General features: G+C 38.8%; 1 protein-coding gene, 1 non-coding gene and 1 pseudogene across 11 annotated transcripts in view; 2 read left to right on the plus strand and 1 right to left on the minus strand.

Moving 5' to 3' along the window:
- ATP8A (ATPase phospholipid transporting 8A1) overlaps nt 1–22,507 on the plus strand; it is an 81,731-nt gene that overhangs the window by 25,024 nt on the left and 34,200 nt on the right. The window contains exon 2 of one of the 10 annotated variants that reach the window (XM_089732600.1): nt 5,573–5,855. The exons of 7 other annotated variants lie outside the window; for them this stretch is intronic. In XM_089732600.1, coding sequence (XP_089588726.1) covers nt 5,750–5,855 — 106 coding nt within the window. In that variant the 5' untranslated portion in view covers nt 5,573–5,749. Of the gene's footprint in view, nt 1–5,572; nt 5,856–11,169; nt 11,333–17,564; nt 18,004–22,507 lie in introns of those variants that run through there. 2 more of the 10 variants (XM_089732603.1, XM_089732599.1) reach the window with 2 other exon arrangements.
- Nucleotides 9,285–9,458, plus strand: LOC149501609 (U2 spliceosomal RNA; annotated as a pseudogene).
- TRNAL-CAG (transfer RNA leucine (anticodon CAG)) lies at nt 12,306–12,389 on the minus strand. Its single transcript has one exon. It is a non-coding gene; the product is annotated as a tRNA-Leu (tRNA).

Consider the following 22,507-nt stretch of genomic DNA (forward strand, 5'->3'; position numbering starts at 1 on the left):
CGGACTCACAAGAGATCCTACCACCAGTAAGAAAGAAGTAAGAAAGAATTAACGTTTATCTATACAAGTTTATAGGGAACGACAGAGGGAAGACCCTCCACTGAGCAGGTGGTTATGTTCACTAGACCGACGCGACCGTCACCATATTGTTGCTCCGAACACGTAGAGCCGTAGTGGAGCTGTCAGTAGCGCGGCTCAGGTTTCATGAAATAGTTATCGTCATATATTTATTTCTAATAGGTGTCTTTGGGTTTTGCTGTGCCCGGGTACAGGGTTCGGCAGAGATCTCAGAATTTTTTTCTCAGAAAATTTTTTCCTGCCTATGCTAGTAACCTCGAGAGGCTATGCAAGCGTAACCGGGTAGGTGGGCTCCAGGGTCTCTAACCTAACGAATTTGCTAACATTAGCCCTAACAAGAGTAGTACTTCCCAGAATCTACCAAGATCGGAAACGCGAGACACTGAAAAGGAAATCGTAGCGTAGTGTAGCTTTTAACGAAATCGTAGCTTTTAAAATAGTAAATTTTGTGCTTCGTATGTCGTAATCATTATGCTAATATATATTTCCAACTTTCGATCGTAGTAATTATAATAAAATTATTAAACGTAAAGTAAACAATTATGATTCGTTTGAACAAGACTTGTTTGGTATTTTTTTGAGAAATGGTAGAGAAATACTGTTTGGAAATCGACCTTTTTAGGATTATTTTGTTATTTATAATGTATTTTGATTACTGTCTCCAACATTCTTCCCACATACAGAACCTGATGCACAATTCGGAACGCACTTGCCTTACTTTTTTATTTAGGTAATTATAGTTTTACAACTGATAAGCCCGGATCGTCAGTGGGCTGCCTTATCGCGTTTATCGCGGCTATCCGTGACCATCTCCAATTCAGTTCTTATCAATAGCTGTCACAAGTTAGCCGCCTTCACAAGAAGAATACAGTTATTTCTAGTACGGATATACATGCAAACGTGTGCCCAAATTGTTTTGTGATTTTTTGTGATTCCGAGTGTGTAATGTGTGTATAATTTTAAACTAAATTTGATTCGTTTTTAATGAAAATTTAGATAAATTTAGTTTAAAATGCTTTTTAATTGTTCATACTAATTTACGAGTATTATATATTGTGTTTTCTCAGGTAATTATGATGAGAATTATATTTGGATTAATACATCGTTGATTAAAATCGTGTTGCGAATACTTTAGGGTTTTCATATTCGTAGAACCGTAACCACAGAGTGTCGAGGAAAATAAAATTGTGAAATAAATATAATACATTAAACTAGAAACGAAAAACGAAAATACTGTAATCATATTTTATACAGTTTAAAGGTTTCTCGATTTAAAAATCGCGTCAAACATTGGTTTAATATTGTGCAGACGCGCTACACGTCGTAAACAAACACAACTATTCACTATCACAGCGGGGTGTAAGAAAAGTGTTCCATATGTTAAAATACAATTCCATAATAGACGAAAAACAATATCAATACCCGAAGTTGCTTGTCGTTTTATTAAGTTTATGTTTGGTGAATCTGCAATAGAGACGATGGCAGGCCGAGAGCTTCCCTCCAGCCCTTTCCGACTCTCTGGAAACTCTAATTAAATTAAATTGTTAAATGAAACTGATAGGTTTTCGATCATGCGTTTCAAGAAATACCATACCATACCACTACCGTTACTCAAATTTTAGAAGATAAATCCAATTTTGAAAAGTTAGTGCTTATAGAATTAAATGTAAGCCAATGTGTGTCGAGTAATTTACCCGACATTGTTCGGACGTGCCTGAGACTTGGTGATATTTTATGACAGCAACCTTCAGCCAACGGCGCAATTAAGATAAGGTGTCTTAAAGCATAATAAATTTCAATATTTTTTTACTTAAATTAGTGAACGATCCCACGGCGTATTAGGTGTTAAGTGGCTACCGAAGGCGATGTATTTCAACAACGTAAATGCTGTGTTCCACCTTGAAGCTTGAGTTCTAATTTTTGCTCCGCCATTAAAACCGAAACGCATTACTGCTTCGCGACAGAAATAGGCGGAGTGGTGGTACCCACCCGCGCAGACTCATAAGATACCTTACTACCAGTAAAAGCGTAAGAAACTTACTAACCTTACTTAAGAGAAATAGTTTCTGAAAGTGATTATTTTATTTAGTATACAACCTCACCTCGGAGGTCCCTCATTGAGGTTATAGGAACCCATAGATCAAGAATACAATGACAGCTTCGTAGGGAAATCTACAGAGCGGTGGTACCCATCCGTGTGGGCTTGCAAAGTGCCCATCTGGTAGGACTAAGTTGGAAATTAGGGATGAGTTTGTTGAGAAAATGATGAGGATTTTACTACAACGAGCTTATATCAGACACACGCGTATGCTTGTGTATCCTCACGAATCTACCGCCAACTTCGTTACAAAATGTTTCATTTTTATAAATACCAAAGATGTCGTAAGTCGCTTTCGCCGGTTCTGATGCAAGCTACAAGACATTTGAACTTTAAGGGCGAACTCCTGTGACGTCAATAGAACCGTGAAAGCTCCGCGCTACTAATTAACGAAGTTCGTTACAAAAGCTCACTTAGGCAATTGTATTTTGTTAAAATGTTTGTTTCTACTAACAATAAGCTCGTTATAATGTGGTATTATTTTGCAACACGCAGAATATTACAGAATAAAATCTCCGTTACCAATTATTTTCCAAAAAATCTGTTTTCTGGTTTGAAGGCACGTCGAGTGCGCAGCGGTATCTATGTGTGGGGTCTGTCTGTCTGTGTCTGTAGTCCGGTAACTGATAAAATCAGGTCGATCATGAAGTTCGTCAGTCCATCGATGTTGATTGAAAAGTGCGTGAATGAAGTCCGTAGGAAACACACACATTGCCATTTCGATACCACACGGTAATGGGACATATTTCGGACGGACCGATACCACCGCCTTGCCTTTCCTGCCGCGAAACTGTCAAGCGTTCCGATTTGAAAAGCCGTTACTCAACACAGTTGCCTTGTGCTTTATCTCAACGTGAGCTCGCGTTGTCACATTTTCAACTTTCATTACTACTTAAAACCAGGTGAGCCTTGAACTCATTAGCCCGGAATAGATAATAAAAGACACGTTTGGCTGCTAAATTCCAGAATGAGTTCTAATGATCCTAACGGCCACTAAGATCATAACTTTAAATAATCAATTGCTCCAGCTCTCGAGCTGTAGCCGGTTTATTGCGTCAGTAATCCTTTAGCTTCTATTAAGAAATACTATTGCAGACGTGTTGATGAATAATGACGGTAAATACTAAATTTGATGATACTAAGACTTTTATTAGACAAGTCGAGTTAAAATATAAACAATGTAAGAATTACTTTACATTGTTCTTTTGTAATAAACTGAATTAAATTGATTTAACAATTTGACATCAAATTTTCATTTGATGAAAAATAATGCAGGATCTGCGCTTGAGCGAAGATCCTGCAATTGTTCATTTCAGGTAATTGACCCGATTGTTTCAATAGATTATGGTAACAATACTATGGCCTATTAACCCTATACGAGATTATTATAGTTTTTTTTATTGGCTGCTGTTTTAAGAAGTTTAAGTTAAGATACACTTCCTGTTAATTACTCAATAGGACTTTTGGTGCCTTTGGAGCACAATTTCAGTATCAAACTTCGTCGTGGCTCAAATGATAAGACGCCCGGTGCGGTCGTATCGAGTGAACCTATGTATGCGGGTAGTTTAATTCCGAGTAAATTTGTCTAAGGAATACGTATCTAATACGTGGCCCGAAAATATTTCCGTGATGAAAGACATCATCGTGCTATAAAATGAAGCTTTATAGAGTAGGATAGAGGCTTTGACGATTTATTTCAATCGTTATTGACGTTATGTTGCCGATGAGTCCTGAAAACTATTTAGCCCCAGGTGTGCCGCAAGATTACACCATAGTATGAAAAAATATAATTAAAATCATTAAAAACGTATCAGTTTTGATAATTTTGTTAATTAACTGTGTTTTAAGATGATCAAGGCCGGGCGGTGCAAGCTCGGGAAACACAATAAGTGACCCAAATAGGACGTCCGATGCTGTGCCCTCGGGGGTTGGGTTTTAGATATGATGTATGTGCGTATGTACAGGCACATGTTGCGCTCGAGGCTTGATATTCTCCGGTTCTGTGTATGTTTTCACTACGTCAAATATGTTTATACGGACCATTATTACTTGCGTTTGCATTAGCAACACACACTAACATAGCAGATTAACATTCATGACCTCCGATTCACCACCGGGAAAGACGTTGATAAATAAGTAAATGGTGGTAGGTAAGCAGTGATGGATTTATGTATAGGCCCGTGAGGTCCGGGCTCAGGAAGGCTTGCTTTGAGGGACGGCAAAATTTTTGAAGTGCCAAAATTTCAGAGACGAAAAAGATTAAACACATGTAGACTCATACTCCAGAGCCAGTAAATAAATACACAGATTGCAATAGTTCACTTAATACTGCTTTATTTGTAACTCCACTTGTACAATCTTTAGATATCTGCTCACTACTCAATACACTGATTTCTGTGTCGTTTTTACAGACTACCGCCTTTTTTATTATGTTACGTCCCCACTACTGCCATTGCTCCCACTAACAGTGTTGCTATTTGACAATCCGATAACTGCCTTAAGTTTAACATGATACATTTTATTATTTTTGTTTTAATTATTTTACAATAAACCTTACTTACAGTCTCCTTTGAAAATGAGTTCAGATTATTTTAAATTTTAAATAAAAATAGTGGATCAAAATTAATAAAATTTATAATAACATTATGGGAGCCGTGATAAGCAGGACCTAGGGCGGCTTCAAGCCTAAATCCGGTACTGGGTAGATGATCGTTTGGACAACAAGGCACAAATCAAATATCACCTGGTCTTACGTAGCTACCGGATCCCGCAAATGTCAGGAACTGAATGATGCCTGTTTCGGGACAAGAGGCCGAAAGTTTCAACATTCTTAAAATAACGGCTGCGCTGTCTTTCAAACCGGAACCTTCGATTACGTATACATATAGAAGTGTTTCCTACCTTGGGTTAGACGTGTTTTAGACTACAAATAAAATTTCTATATCCCACTCAAAGCAAACATTACATTATCGAGTTGTAAATAAATAAATGAATGAGTGAATAAACTAGGAAGCAATTACAAGCAAAATACGACAGACACTGATCTACATGAGAAACGACTTTAATGGGGTATTTGGATACTTGATGATTTAAGCGGTTACCAATTCCCAAGAATTCGGGTAAGGGAGGCTCTGGAGGGTAATTCAAGAAGGCAGTCAGCTCATCTACCTATTTACTTCAAACAATAGCACTCATCTCGATAAAAGCCCTTCGCATTTATAACATTGCGTTCATTATCATTACGCGTTCCAATGTTTCAAATGCTATACAATTTCGGTGGTCACATGGACGTACAATAGGAATTATAACTCTATATTCGACTCAACAAAATCAATAAATGCAACATTAAACCAATAAGCTCGCATGAGTCGTATAAACACCTTAGAAAGATAACAGATACGTGAAAGATAGCGGATACGTACACAAATGCAATAACGAAAAAAATCTCATTCTCAATTTATTTCAAACTTATAGACTATAGTCAACATATCAAAACAGTGTTCAAACGTATTGAAAAGTCTGAAACACATATCGTAGTGCATTTATAGTGTTAGTACAGTGACTAGTGATGATATGGCGTGGCCGGGAGGGTCTCATGAGGCTGTGGAGCTGCCACTGCACCAGATAGCTGATCCACCGCCCGCACCAGAGACTGCCGTGCTGGATGCGAACAGAAACAGTAAGTTATTAATCATTGCAGCAAATGCCCAGAAAAGTTCTTAGTCCACCAGGCCTTAGATGTTCTAGACCTCGTAAACAACTAATGTAAAATGAATGGTTTTATGAAAAGTTAATAAGGGAATACATGAGGCATTAACAGACCGTTATGACTGTCGGTACTTAAACCATTGCACCATGGTTCACTTGCGAACTAAATAATAATAATAATAATAATGGTTGGTTCGAGGTATAATAAGTATCAGTTGAATGGAATATTTTAAATGTATTCAATTCATTCATTCATTCATTAATTTATTCGTTCATTCATTCATTCATTAGTACTGCATCATGAGCAGAAGACAATGCTCATTTACCATGTTCAACATGAATATCTGTCAATGTAGTCTGTCAGTGTTATTCTCGAACCGTATAGCGAGGGGCAGCTGACGGCCGCCCCCCGCGTCACACGAGAACATACACCTCGCGCGTCAGCTGATCCCAATTACATTACATTACGTGCAATGCAAAGCCGTGGATATTTTTAGTCGATAGCGATATTTGTTATCGAATCGACGCCTTCAGCTCTAACACTAGGAGCAGGCTTAGGGACCCCGGTAACCGTACTCACCGAAATCGACAAAGAGGTCGACGTGCAACCTAACCCTTGCATTAGCTCGCTGAGTTTCTTGCCGGATTTTCTCAGCGAGTCGCGATTCCGATCCAGTAATAGATTCTTTCGTGAAGCAGTTGCTCTTGAGTTGTTAGGCATCCTTCGGAGGCGCTCGGGCAGCTCTTAGCAAATCCCACCCCTTATGACCGAGCCTTTGCTCGCCCACCTGCCCTGGTGAAACTGAAAAAGCCTTCGGGCCACCATTAATAACACAATTATAAAAAAAAAAAGTTATCGAATCGAAATCGAACTCCCAGTACTACCAGAAAAGTTTCCGCCACGTTCGGTATGATACAAAGATAGCTTAATTGCTATCGGGATTCGGTTGATTTTGCTTCAATGTAATAAAATTAATATTTGTACGTCAGCTGAAGTGCTAGTATTATACGTACGGATAATCCGTACGTATAATAACAATACCTTACCTTTCACTAGTGGGCCTCGTCGAGTATTTACTTGTCTACCGTACGGCTCCGCTCTTCAATTCAGGTTTTTTTTTTTTCACATATGCGCTTTATGAATTTTGACTGGCGACTGATAGTGCTGGCCTTCCTATTCCTATCTGTGTAACTGTGTGTATAATTATATACTATGTTTGACGTGCTATCAGAAATCATTTGTAACTAGCTGACCAGGCAGACTTCGTAGTGCCTCAATCGATAAATAAAAGACCTAAACATTTGTATAAAATAAACTTGAAACAAACAAAAGGAATCCGTCCGACGGGGGACACGTCCAAGGTAAAACAAAATTGTTTGTTTTTATATGATTCCGAGCATTTTCATATTTATCTACCTTTTAAACCTTCTCTGGACTTCCACAAATAATTCAAGTTCAAAATTAGCCAAATCGGTCCAACCGTTCTAGAGTTTTAGCGAGACTAACGAACAGCAATTCATTTTTATATATATAGATAGATAGATTAAAGATAAATAAATCTTTCAAATGAATAATGTACCAACTAGTTATAAAAGAACATCAATATTGAAATCGATACCGAAGAACACCGACTGAATATAGAAAAAATAAGCTCTTCTAGTTGATTTGTTATAGAATAAAAATTATGAAAAATGCATAACGTCTATTTTAAAAATACATAATCCCAAAGCCCGCCCCTTGCATCATTAATCGGCGGTTAATAAATGATGTCATTTTAATTCGCTAATTCTAACAACAGAATTTGATATACAAATTTAATTTAAAAATCTTAATAAATCTTCGTATTTTCTTCGGAGTCCGAGAGTCGCAGACATAATTAAAAATACTTTTAAATTTAATTTAAATCTCACGTTTTTTTATAACTGTGACAATATTATAGTTGTAATTAAGTCGTGGCATAGCTTAGGTATATATTAACCAAAAAGCGTAAGAAAATGACTTTATGAAGCTTTGTGAACCCGCAGATTTGAGTACCAATCAGCTTAAGAGTAGTCAAATTTTTCGGCTTAAGGGGTGCTTTAGGTGCAATAAAACAATATAATTGACATTTCGACACAGTAAGTAGATATGGTTAGGTACACTTGTCTGACATTAACTCATATCCATTAAATATAAAAAAGCGCTTTGTCTGAGCATCTTATGTGAGGGCTTAACTTCAAAAGTGAAGTCGTTGTGGCCCAAAGGATTTCCGGATAAAGTACGTCCGGTATACCTACTCTCATCTCGTACCTCGACTTTCACAATGAAGCAATTTTTTTATGATTGAAAGTTTACTGTTGGCCCGAAGGCCTTTCCAGTTTCACCAGGACAGGTGGGCGAGCAAAGGCTCAGCCAAGAGGGGTGGGATTTGCTAACAACTGCCCGAGCGCCTCCGAAGGAGACCTAACAACTCAAGAGCAATTGTTTCGCGAATGAATCTACTACCGGATCGGAATCGCGACCCGCTGAGAAGATCCGGCGAGAAACTCAGCGGGCTGATGCATGGGTTAGGTTGCACGTCGACCTCTTTGTCGAGTTCGACGAGAGTACGGTTATCGGGGTCCCTAAGCCTGCCCCTAGTATTAGAGCTGAAGGCATCTAATGCAAAGGTTATTGGATCTGATGGATCCGTAAGGACGTGTCTAGGGCGTCGACGGTGACTGGCTCCTGCATGATCAGGATTCGGGGAGTAGTCAGCGGCGGCAACGATAAGGCGATTATCATGACGCATAGCCTTATCGAAGTATCGTTCCGACGCTGACTTCATGTATTTCCGAATTGATTCGAGGCCCATAAGGCCGTCGTGTAGGTCAACGTTCCTCACGAACCACGGAGCCCCGACAGCTAACCTGCAAAAGCGGGATTGTAGGGATTGGAGGGTGTCTATGTGTGTGCGGGCCGCGTGAGCGAACACCACACTCGCGTAAGTCATGACGGGCCTTATGCAAGTTTTGTAAAGTGTCACCTTGTTCCGAAGGGACATTTTACTCCGCTTACAGATCATGAGGTAGAGTCTACCGAGAATAAACGCGGCACGGTCACGGACTGATTTTATATACGGGCGGAATGTCATCGATGCATCCAGGGTAACGCCCAGGTACTTGACCTTCCTGGCCCAGGGTATGGGTTGTCTAAAGAGAGTAATCGGGGGTGTGAGATTCCTCCTCCTAATCCGGGAGGAAATCCGTGTGGAGCTTCCCCTCTGAAATAGCACCGCAGTACTTTTCGCTGGGTTGATGTCTAAGCGCCATTTTCGGAACCACTGTCCTAGGGCTAGGGCTGCGCTCTGAAGCTTCTTCGCGATTAGGGACTTATTTCTACTAGAATAGTAAACAGTCGTGTCGTCGGCGAATAAAGCTAAATGGGTCTCGGCCTTTTGGCTAAGATCAAAGTGTAGTATCTGTTCTTATCAGCTTAATGAAGCAATTATGTCGTGTGATCAAGTATGAACTCGCAAGAATTATACATTGCGGGTACACATTCAATCAATAAAGTGTTGGGAATGGATGATTTGTTTATGGTTCGAAACTCTTTTTTTTTTTTGTTAGATTGGCACAACTGTTTGTTTGTTAACTCTAGTTTGGCGCGGAGTTTGAGTTTCATTTGGTAAATAAAAAATTATTTGAGCGTTATACGCGCTTAAGAGAGCCAATTCAACGAAAAGGCCAGATATGTGGAAAGAAAATTCTTGGATTTTACACCACGATAATGTGTCTTTACCCAAGGCGATAATTGCAAACGAATTTTTGACCAAAAACTCGCCAAATACCATCGAGCAACCCTACTCATCAGATATGACACCAACCGACGTTTTCCTTTTTTACCACTTAGTGGCAATCGTTTTTTGTTTTTTTTAATCAACTGGGAACAAATCACGCACTGTCACCCAGCCCAAATTTAGCATTCCCCGTGCTAGAAGTATCAGAGACTGACAAACATATACGTTTAAATATATACATGTTTATATAATAAACACCCAGACAAAGAGCAAACAAACCTTTTCACATCACACAATGTTTACTGATATGGGAATCGAAACCACGAACCTCGGCGCAACAGTTAAGGGCGGTAATTAGTGCGCCACCGAGTCTATCAGTCAATTTTCATTCGGTAGAAAATATAAAGGTGAATTTGCGGCGAGAACTGAACTCACTTCCGGAAAAAGCGCTGGATGTTTTGACGATTGGAATATTCGTTAGCGTAAATGTATCATTTCTGAAGGAGGATACTTTGAAGGTGATAAAATAAAATTGGATGAATAAGCAACATTTTGTGTGATATTGATATTTTCCTGGTACTTTCTTGACAGAGTAGTAAGCATAGTCTAGTGTCAAGCATTCACATTTTGATATCTAAGGGCTCAGGCAACCACTTAACACCCAGCGAGCCGTGAGTTCGTTCGCCAATGTAATAAATATAAATTACGGTCATAAATACGGGCTGTAGACTCATTTGTTTTCGACGACAGTCAACAAAACAAGTACCAGTAAATCTCCACAAAAACCTAAGGATTTCATCGACTTAACGGCTTCCTTCATCTTTGAATAAATAATCCTTGATGACTTCAAGTTTCGTAGCCAACAAGGAAGTACTCGATTCGGCGGATTGCATTTGAGATCTCCTCGTTCAAAGTTACATTGATTTGTTTTTTGTGTCGTACGCACGGGTAGATGAGTATGCTAGTACACCAGGGCCTCGGGACATGAGTTCGAAGTCACAATTGTCATGTAATACGGCTATCGTAAAATAAAATCTTCTTCTATCTTCTTCTTCTATATATATAAAAATGAATTGCTGTTCGTTGGTCTCGCTAAAACTCGAGAACGGCTGGACCGATTTGGCTAATTTTGGTCTTGAATTATTTGTGGAAGTCCAGAGAAGGTTTAAAAGAAAGATAAATAAGAAAATGCTCGGAATTAAATAGAAATCAGAATTTTGTTTTTCCCTTGATGTGCCCCCCGTCGCCGTCGGACGGATTCCTTTTGTTTGTTTTAAGTTTTTTTTTATACAAAAGTTTAGGTTTTTTATTTATCGATTAAGGTACTACGAAGTCTGCCGGGTCAGCTAGTGATAAATAAACTAATCTTCGGAAACGCAAAGTAAATAACTTTTACAAAATTTCCAAATAAAACAATGTACCTACACCTTTACATGGAAACGCGTCAATATAACAACACTTACACAACGTCGGGTTGTATAATCAGCAGGTATATGGCTTCTTAACCTTCGTCGGCAGTCTTCCTCCGGAGCGTCAGAAGTCACCATGCTCGTTCAGATCCTAGTGTTCATGTATATCGCTACGTGCCTTCTATTCTACGTTGCACACATTATAGATTACTATTTCACAGCTTTGTGAATGATGTTGGATATTCCTGCGAGTGTGTCGACGTCGAGTTTTCGGAGGCTCGGTGAGTACTAGCACCTAATATTGTCTCCAGTTCTATCAGTACTGCTCGTAACCGTGGATTGGATAGTGATATCTGGAGTTTTATTCGATTATTATCCATCAGTTGTCTTTCGCGAGCGCTTGTTTGAAGCAAACACAGGCAGTGCGGAGCCGGTCTCCAACTGCCACCACGTTTTTCATGTGTCGGTGATAATTGAACATCGCGCGTAACAATGAAGGGTGATGACTCAGGAGAGTGATGTTTTAATTTTATAAGGCGGTAACGAGCTTACGTCCCACCTGGCGTAAAGTGGTCACCGAGAGAGTTGTGCTTCCTTTAGAATTTTTCAAGAATATGAAATGCAAATTTTAAAATACACTGGTTTTTAAGAGCTGACAGTTTCTTTTTCAGAATATAATAAATTATAATAGCACCAATACTTACTGATACCGTATTGTCAGCCTGTGGAAGTAGAATTCAGTTGAATATTTAGCTTGTTCGTGTCAGCTTCGATTCAAATGATATACAAAAGTAATAAAGAACTGACTGTATCAAGTGTCCTGAAAATACTTATTTACGGAGCTTTATAACATTTTATCCCCTTTTTTAAAACATTTTCGTCATTATGAGCCCACAGTCGTCCAGGACATAGGCCCCTGACAATTTACGCCACTGAGCCTAGTCTTCGGTTCTCAGTCAATTCTTGCCGATCACCCTTCACAAGTCACCACTCTAAATTGCTAAAATAATTTGTTTTTACTAGCCGACCGACCCGGCACACGTAGTTGCCTGTCTAAATTTCAGTATTTAAGGTAGATTGCAAAATATCCCATCTTTTCCCATACTTCCTTAAAAAGTTTCTCGGATTATTCATAACATTCAATAATATAGAGAAGCCAATTCCGGACTGGTCAGGAGATGCGCTTACCAATGCAGAGCTTTCTTTAGAGTTCTTTACTTCATGTAAGATTTATAACAAAATAGTAAAAGAAACTGTCAGAAGTGGGATTCGAACCCACGCCCACAGAAGTGGACTGCGACCTGAACGCAGCGCCTTAGACCGCTCGGCCATCCTGACTGTTGTCATATGAGCAAATCATAGATTCTGTTTTCTTGTACATCCAGTGCAATACCTCCAGTCGATAAGGGACCGTCCGAAAAAATATGAAAATATACGTAAAATTTTCAAGAAAACATGAAAATATACATCAAATTTTCAAGAAAAATTCCTAAACGAGGTGTCTACATGTGTGTCTGGAATAGCTTTTTTTCACGACTTTAATTTTTTTGATAATTCCTTTTTATGATATCTTCAAAATCAACTAAAATCGTTGTTTTTATTATTGTTGTATGCTATAAGCTTTGACTAACCACTGTTCGACACTTCTAATTTTTAATTTAGGCATCATTAAATCGAATAAATAGAAAAAAGTAAAAGCTAAGTTAACAAACGAAATATATGAGAGATTTGTGAAGGAATATTTGATCGCGATAATATTCCCGTGAGAACGTGACCGAAGATAGAAACTTCCGTGTTTACTTAAACCTTATCTGGATCTAAAATGTGTCGAACAACTTGGGACTTCTGCTCAGCGGTCATTGGAGAGAGCTGTGAACATTTCACTAGATATCGAAGATACAACTAGATATCGTTTTTTTTTACTTATGTGCATTTTGCGCTATTTCTTATTGCTCTAAGTGGCCAGGTGAGCTCACACTCACCTTCTATGTAAATGGCTGCTGCAGATTAACATGAAAACGAAAATTCAACCAGCCTGTGACAAATGAGGTAGAAATTTTAACACCTTCGTATGTAGGTAGGTACTACGTATTATAATAAGTATAATTAGCGTAGGTTCAAAGCGTAATGTAATTACTGATTCTCAATCTCATTAGTAACCACATATCTCTTAACCACTTAACATCAGGTGGGCTGTGAGCTCGTCCACCCATCTAAGCAATAAAAAAAAAAAAAAAAAAAAAAAAAAAAAAAAAAAAAAAAAAAAAAAAAAAAAAAAAAAAAAAAAAAAAAAAAAAAAATCTCTTTGTATAATTTTTGGGACAGGAGCTATCATTACTTATATAATTTTAATTATACCACTTAACACCAGGTGGGCTGTGAGCTCGTCCACCCATCTACGCAATAGAAAAAAAATCGTGAACCCGTAGCTTATAGGTATTTGCGTATTTATTCAAAATATGGAATGTATCTATCTGTCGTAGGATTTGCAATGCAATAATGCAATATGCATGTATATTTTAATATCATATGTTAGTCACAATGCTCTATACCTTAGGTATAGATATTTTAAAATGATGTATAAATAAACGCATATAAGAAGCTAGAACTTCTTTAGCGTAATTGAATTACTCACCAACTCCACATTCGCAGAAGACAGTATTATAGATATATTATTTCAGCGTATAAAAATACTAACAACATGGTCTGAAATGTTTGCAATATAATAATTAAATGCCGCACTAGCGCGCCTAGCATCGTCTCGCGCAAAAAATCCACTCTGATCTGTTTTCTCAAACGTGCTAAAATTAGTACCTAGTACTTTATAAAACCTGAATGACTATACCATCTAATCCAATATTTATATTTTCTATGATTTTATGTTTAGTTTTCATGGTAACGCATAGCACTTCGGAAATCTGTTTTTATTTATTCTATAGCTAAGTTTAAGGTTTATTGTGTACTCATGTGGTACTGTAAGTTTCATATAGCTGGTGTGGTGGAACTCGATGGGGTATAGTCGGTAGTCGGTTCTGCGGGGCAGGTGCCTCGCGCGCTTGTTCAAGGCGTAGTCTCCTGGGAAGAATTGGAGGAAGAGGAGGAGGACCTCGATCTTCCTTTTCTCCCTCTTTTTCTCTAGAGGCGCCGGAGTCTGACACAACCCAGTTTGGTCCCCCACTCGACCGGATATCCGTAAGCGGACTCCTCAGAATTAAATTAAATGTTTATTGTGTACTGGAAACTAGGAATGAATTTCTGTCGTATGTATGTACTTAAATACTACATTCATATTGTATTCTATAAACAAAGATCATTAATATCACGAAATTGACGTGAACTCACTGTTGTCCTTATGTAAATGTCCCGTAAGTCTGAATTTCACAAGTCAACAAATAACATCGAACCCGAACTTGAATGTCAAAGGGAAAATAGAGTTTAATTGAAGCTCTAATTAGACGGTTCGCTTATTTGTTCAGGGAACAGGTAGAATGGACCTCTAAATTGTCTAGGGACACGTTTCCATTCCGAAATGGAACTATTTTTAGGAAAAAACTTTTTTTTTTTTTTAAATGTTTTTTTTAGAATGTAAGATATAAACAATGAGTCTTATAAGAAGGCTGTAGGTCACCGAAAGAGCAATGGAGAGGGCTATGCTCAGAGTTTCCCTACGAGATCAAATCAGAAATGAGGAGATTCGCAGGAAAACCATAGTAACCGACATAGTCCAAAGGATTGCGACGTTGAAGTGGCAGTGGGCAGGACATATTGCTCGTAAAACGTATGTCCGTTGGAGCCAGAAAGTTCTTGAGAGGCTACCGCGTACCGGGAGACGTAGCGTGGGTAGACCTCCCACAAGATGGACCGACGACCGATTAAGGTTCGCGGGAATCCGCTGGGTGCAGGCAGCGCCGGACCGATCTTTGTGGTGAGGCTTGGGGGATGCCTATATCCAGCAGTGGACGTCTGTGGGCTGATAAGAAGAAGAAAATATATATTTTAAAAAAATGCTGACGATATGGAGGTATTATGATCTCGCACAGTCCCACAGGCACAACGCACTGAGTTTCTCAGCTCAAATCTTCTCAGTGGGTTGCGATTCCGGCGGCTAGGGTTAGTAAGTCATCCCGGGTTGAGCCCGCGAGCTCGCCTACCAGTTCGAAAAAAAACAGAATAGTACCTTACGGTTACTGGTAATTAGGTAGGAAAAAACCCCACGGCTGCTTTTTTTTGCACAGACGGAAGAACGAGTTCTCAGCAACCTTAAGTGCTGGGCGGAGTCCATGCGTGCCTATCCACCTTGAGACATGAGATCTCAGCCTCAGTGTACAGCTGTTCCACCCTTCGCGGCAGAAATAGACAGGGCGGTACCAGCCGCTATAACAACACAATTATTGAGACTTCGACGTATCCCCTCCTGGCTTGACTCGAGCTCTGCTTTCTATCCTTCTGTCCTATTGACACTCGACCGAATCAAGTAAAATCACTCCCGCGTCAAAACAACTTCGAAGTTTTTTTTTTTATTTATTGCTTAGATGGGTGAACGAGCTCACATCCCACCTGGTGTTAAGTGGTTACTGGAGCCCATAGACATCTACAACGTAAATGCGCCACCCATCTTGAGATATAAGTTCTAAGGTCTCAGTATAGTTACAACGGCTACCCCACCCTTCAAACCGAAACGCATTACTGCTTCACGGCAGAAATAGGCAGGGCGGTGGTACCTATCCGTGCGGAATCACAAGAGGTCCTACCACCAGTGATTACGCAAATTATAATTTTGCGGGTTTGACTTTTATTACACGATGTTATTCCTTCACCGTGGAAGTCAATCGTGAACATTTGTTAAGTACGTATTTCATTAGAAAAATTGGTACCCGCCTGCGGGATTCGAACACCGGTGCATCGCAACAACGATTGCACCGGACGTCTTATCCTTTAGGCCACGACGATTTCATATACCGATAAAAAGCAGTAAATCATAGGTCATTAAATCATTGGAGAATGTTTCGACCGCATTAACATCATATCATCACAGAAATCTCAGTTTGTCCTGTAAAACTGATAGACTCAGTTTGTCCTGTAGAACTGAAACTGATAGACCCAGTATCTATATGATAGCCAGGTGCCTCCTTGTTGCATTTTTTTAATTCAGTAGAAAACAAGAAAGGCACTTTCCAAGTGTCCTATTTTAAAAAATCTGATGATGGTGGGCAGACAGACAAACAAGGAGCACATCGCCCACCACCATGTTATAACTATCTTAAGGTCAAGGTCTCAATTAAGCACTAGTTGAACCTCAAAGCATTTCAAGACTAGAATGTCATTATTCAGTTTAGATATCAGTCGTTCAGTTCGCAGACCCGTCCTGGTGAAGATGGAAACACTAGAAAGTCCTCCAGATTAATCCGGGCTAATCTATCTAGCTATCCCAATGAAACAAAATCCAAAATGACTTGTAGTGTTTGCAATAATACCATAAGTACCTCGTTCATGGACATAGACATGTGTATACACACCAAAGGATTCGTGGAGTTCTTATATTTTAATAGATTTACCATTTGAAATTAAACATTGTCAATAGTTGGGGGAAAGATTCTCCAGAGGGCGTTACCTGCCAAGAGTTTTAGTGTTGGGAAAGGAAATCATCATTCGATTGTTTGTAACAGCAATTGGAAACAAAAATAGCAAATCAAATCGAATTTAATTTAATTCATTAAACACAGAAACTACATTTAAGTTACCTAATTATAAACTGTTATTTTATTTTCAATTATTTTAAACTTCAATCACACTTGCCTAATTAAGACATAGTAAAAGATGGGTCTAAACGAGTATTTTAACGCTGTTGAGTATTATGACTGTATTGTAAGTCGTTGCCATACATACCAAATTTTGGGAGACTAACTAAATATGTAATGAAAAAAAAATATTCACGTGATTTAGGTGAAATGAAACCTTAATGCTTTTTCATAACTTTCAAGATCAAATTTCAATCCAATATTTCTCCCCAGCGATTTACGCCATAAAAAAACGTATTAGTTATCTGACTTTTAAACAAGCAAATGCTACTTTTACATTAGTTAAATTATATGCGTAAATATTATTTGGAGAAATGGATGGGCAAACAATTTCACGGCGTATCTAGTGCTAAACTAAATGTAGATTAAAATCTTCTGTCAATCTTCTTAGTTACTACTAAACTAAATGTAGCTTAGTTTGTTTCAGAAACAACCTAAGTAACTTGTGCGAATCTGTTGATTTGTTTTAGTTCTGTAAACCAAGAACTGTAATAGTGTAGATGCAATTAACACGAGACTTCACGTCTCGATCTTTGTAGATAGTTTTTTTTTTTATCTGTTTACACCAAGATTCAGTAATGTAATATATAGCAAATAGTAATATATTATGTAGAGTTACATACTGTTTCATGAACAGTTTTTTTTTGTTCAATTTTTATAGCTTAAATCGATTCACGACGAACTTCGTTACAAATGTCAAGTGCGCACATCACTATTGACTATAGTAGGCGGCGAAAATGGAAAGATCGATCGCGGATTCGTTGATTTACGTAGCTGTTGTTTGTGATGACAACATGTATTCAAAACTTTACTGAGTAATTTCATTAGGTGCTCAATGTAACAATTGTAAAACCTTAACCAAAACCAAAAATTATATCGTCCGCGCCCGATATTTTGAAGATGTCCTCATACAATATCCAATGACAGAATCTCTATTTTCGTTCAATAAAAATATTTTTGAACTGTACGGAGCGGTGATAATGTGTGTCAAATTTAGTTTGTATTAGTATAACCCTGTGAAGAATAATATTATTACATCAGTGTCGACATGGCGTTAGCTTTGAGAGAGTACGTGGTGAGCTTCTTGCAGGAGCACAACATTATGGCGCCTTTCTCCAGGTTCTATAGGGCCATGGTGCTCAAAATGAACCAGCGTAAGTACCAGACACGTTCTACTTAGTCTACGAACAGATGCTTTCAAAACCAATTACCTACTAAAAGTGCATGATAATCGGAGATAAATTGTTACAGTTAAACTATACATACTTTACACTGATGGCTTTGAATCCTTAAAGATCTTGATCTCTAACACTAACCATGATACTAGTATTACCGTATCTGCCCTTAAGTACTGTTGCTCTCTGAATCTTGGTCTTGCTGTTTAAGTATGAGTGCCTATTATAAAAATTTTCAATAATTTTTGAAAAAATATTTAGTAATTTCATGTTATTATTGAGCGTTAGAAGCTCTTGAAAATTACATAGAAGATATTAAGCTTGATTTGATACAGAATACAAGAATTAAGATTTTACTATTTTGAAATAGACAGCACCAACTGGGATAGTCTCTGTGGATCTTTTGTTGAAAATTTTAAATGTCATTAATTTATATGTCATGTATACTTTTTGAAAGTAAACTCTACCAGTTTTGAAATGAGCCACAGCCCTGAATAGAACTGGAGAAATAAAATTCGCAGGCTTGTTTTTTTTATATTCTTGAATCTTTGAAGTCATTGCGGCTTAAAAGATAAGAAGCAATGTGTACTCGAATGAAGTGATGTCGGTGTACAAATTTGCTATTTCTGCCACAGCACAATCAGGCATTCCTATTTGTAGTACCTATGAAACAGCTGCTGTGCAATACATTTGAAACCTTGACCTCTTATGTAAATATGGGTGGCTGAATTCACGTGATGTCTTATGGCTCTAGCAACCACTTGGTATCATGCTGGCCATGAGTTCGTCCATGTAATTATTGTAAAAACAAATTATACATACTGTACATACAGAAGAGGGTTCTTCAGATTCTCAATAATCCCACTATCATGGATAATTTGGTACATCTGGGTTTGCGCAGGGACTATGCTTCTCCCTGTATTTTGTACTGTGTGTTCCATGGGGAATGCTCCGAGGAATTATTTGAGATGATCCCATCATTTCGTTTTTACCATTGCACTGCCCGCCACCGGAGTCGATTTCTTCAATACTACCTAGAGCTACTGCTTACTACAGTGCATTTCCAGATATCTTTTTTGTCATCCAGCTTTGCAATGACCTGTCCTCCACAGTGTTTCCTAAGCGCTATGACATGTCCTTCTTCAAATGAGGCTTGTGGAGAGTACTTAACGGTAGGCAGCGGCTTGGCTCTGCTGCTGGCATTGCTGAAGCCCATGGCGACGGTAACTGCTCATCATAAGGTGGGCCGTCTATAAAAAAAAACAAATTTGTATTTTACATTACTTATGTCAGCCTTAGTTTTTGAAGCGAAAAAACAGCTACAAGTAAACAAGTTTATCTTTGTGCTTCACCAAGTATGAATGACCACCTTGATGATGAGGGCAGCAATGTCAGCATTGAAGATGTCATGCTTTCCTAACAATAATCAGAGCATCAGCTCTCCATCATATAAAATAGCCATTGTACAATTCGTCGTGGCCTTAAGCATAAGACGTCCGGTGCATTCGTATCCTAGCGATGCACCGCTGCTCGAATCCCGCAGGCGGGTACCAATTTTTCGAATAAAATGCGTACTTAACAATTGTTCACGATTGATTTCCACGGTGAAGGAATAACATCGTGTAATGAAAATCAAACCCGCAAAATTATAATTTGCGTAATCACTGGTGGTAGGACCTCGTGTGAGTCCGCACGGGTAGGTACCATCACCATGTCTATTTCTGCCGTGAAGCAGTAATGCGTTTCGGCTTGAAGGGTGGGGCAGATGGCAGATGGCAGATGTAATAAGGAGTAACTTAGGCTTCTTCTATTTTAGGAAAATTCTAACATTATTAGAAAACATAGTAATGTTTTGTTAAGTTCCACGCGGACGGATTCGCGGGTACAGCTAGTCAAAAATATAACTCAGTTTTGGCATTAAAAGCGTTAACATTGAATCAAAAAATACATTACAAAAACGCAGGTCAAACTGTAATACGTGTATAAAATGTATGAAAACATAAGTATTTTGGTTCTATTATTTTGGAGCCTTGTCCTTGAGTTCACATGACCTTGTGAGAGCTGACCCGGCACGCGCGACTGATAACGATCATGAATGAAATATTCAGTTTCGGGCCTCGGCGTTGCTTGTTTATGATCATTTTAATTATGCTAACTATTAGAAAGAAAGAGAGAGAGAGAATAAATACCCTTTATTGCACATCAAAACACAATTAACATTAAAAAAGAGTCAACAAGCAGATACATTTGTACAATAAGCAGTCTTATCGTTAAAAGCGATCTCTTCCAGGCAACCGTTTAATTAACAATTACAATTTAAAATTATACTTTAATAACGGTACAACATTGGAAACTCTGAAAAAATAAGTAAGCAATTAATGTTTGTATTCATGTGAGTTTAATTATGATTATGAATCCAGCCCTAATGTTGAGTTATCTTATCATTTTTTAAATAAATGTGGCAGGTGTTGACAGACTAGGGCGTGGTACACCTCGTGTTATTTGGTCACCAAAGCTAAAGACATCACATAGTGAATGCAGCCACCCGTTTTGATATGAAGTCTCAAGAATATAGTGATTCAGCTATCATACCATTCAGATGATAGTTTTTTTAAACTTCACGCCTAAAACGGATTGAATCTGACGGAACCTAGCAATGCCGTCCTGCCGTCGGTAAAATTAGGGGAAATAGCAATAGAGGTGGCTGTGGTCGCGTGCCGTGCTTCTTTTTTTTATGATTGAAGGATTACTGGTGGCCCGGAGGCCTTTCCAGTTTCACCAGGACAGGTGGGCGAGCAAAGGCTCAGCCAGGACGGGTGGGATTTGCTAACAGCTACCCGAGCGCCTTCGAAGGAGACCTAACACCTCAAGAGTAGCTGCTTCGCGAATTAATCTACTACCGGATCGGAATCGCGACCCGCTGAGTAGATCCGGCGAGAAACTCATGGGTTAGGTTGCACGGCGAACTCTTTGTCGAATTCGACGAGTACGGTTACCGGGGTCCCTAATCCTGCTCCTAGTGTTAGAGCTGAAGGCGTCTGATGCAAAGGTTATTGGATCTGATGGATCCGTAAGGACGTGTCTAGGGCGTCGACGGTGACTGGCCAACGTGCCGTGCTTTGATCAACTACAAGCAATTGTTGATGCAGAATCGTCTGACCTTTTTAAAGTCAATGTTACGTTCAGTAGGTACGTACACGCAATAAATTAGTATTATTTAATGTCGCGTGATAACATACTATGCAGGAAAACTAATTGTAAAGCACTGTGTATGTATGCTTTTGGAAACTACGTAACTGCACGGATATTAACTGTAAATTGTCAGTTAATAATGGTTGCTCTGATTCTGAATGGCCAGAATTTATGCTATGGGTTTTATGTTCACGGTGAAAGTGCGTGAAGATTTTTTTTTAGTTTTTATTGCAATGGATTTATTATGTCGAGGGGTAAAAGCTATTTGATTTATGCGACATTTTTACAACTTTACAAGAGAGCCATTTAAAATTTAAATTTTGGAAAAAAAACATTCATACAAAAAGCCTCTTCGGCTATTTGAATGGACTAAACCTAATTGAATTGCAATTAAAAACATTGAACTGTTGATGCTAATACCAAATAAAACGCAACTTTAATAACAATGATAAATGTGGCGTAGAAATGGCGCTTAAAACAAATAGCATTCCACTGCTAGATGCGTTTGACCAACGAGTTATGCTGCTCTCGTCGTAGCTATATGAGGATGGAGTACAATTCGTAGTTCCGACCAGGTTTTAAGAAGCACACAACAAACACAAAAAAAAACTAGTACTAAATGTGTAAACGAGTTCACGGTCCACCACCTGTTAAGTGACTACCAGAGCCCACAGGCATCGTATACTGAATGTCGCTACACACTTTGAGACCTGAAATCTCTGTTGTATTGGAAACAACCGTTCCACCCTTCAAACTGGTATGCCCGATTTTTTCACGGCAGGTGCTATTACGACACACGCAGAGTAAGCTCATTAATGGTATCGTCGAATGACACCGTGAACTATTTGCAAATACAAATGAACAGTTCCGATGAAATAATTATAATTCCTCGGGACTTACCTACCATAGTCCGATAAAATTTGAAGTATGTACTCTGTACCCTATTGTGTAAGTAACAATGAGTATTTTGCTCGTATGATAAACGAGACGCTCTGACGTCACCCGGTTTCTTGAAACCTATATTTTTTTACTACATTAATGAGTAAAAGAACTCACGGCTCACGACCCATCTGATGTTCAGTGGTCATAGAAGCCCATAAACAACGTAAAGTGAATACCGCCACCCACCTTGAGATTTGAGGTCTAAATTTCAATTGTATACGACAGCTGTCTGACCCTTCAAAAAGGAAAGCCTGACGGTTTTGCTGCAGAAATAGCCATGGTGGCGGTAACCATGTTACCGACCCTTGCGGGCGTACGATACGCCCGAAGTGGTGACCACGCAAACTAA

Source organism: Bombyx mandarina, chromosome 13, assembly GCF_030267445.1.
Source record: "Bombyx mandarina strain Sakado chromosome 13, ASM3026744v2".
Taxonomy (NCBI): Eukaryota; Metazoa; Arthropoda; class Insecta; order Lepidoptera; family Bombycidae; genus Bombyx; species Bombyx mandarina.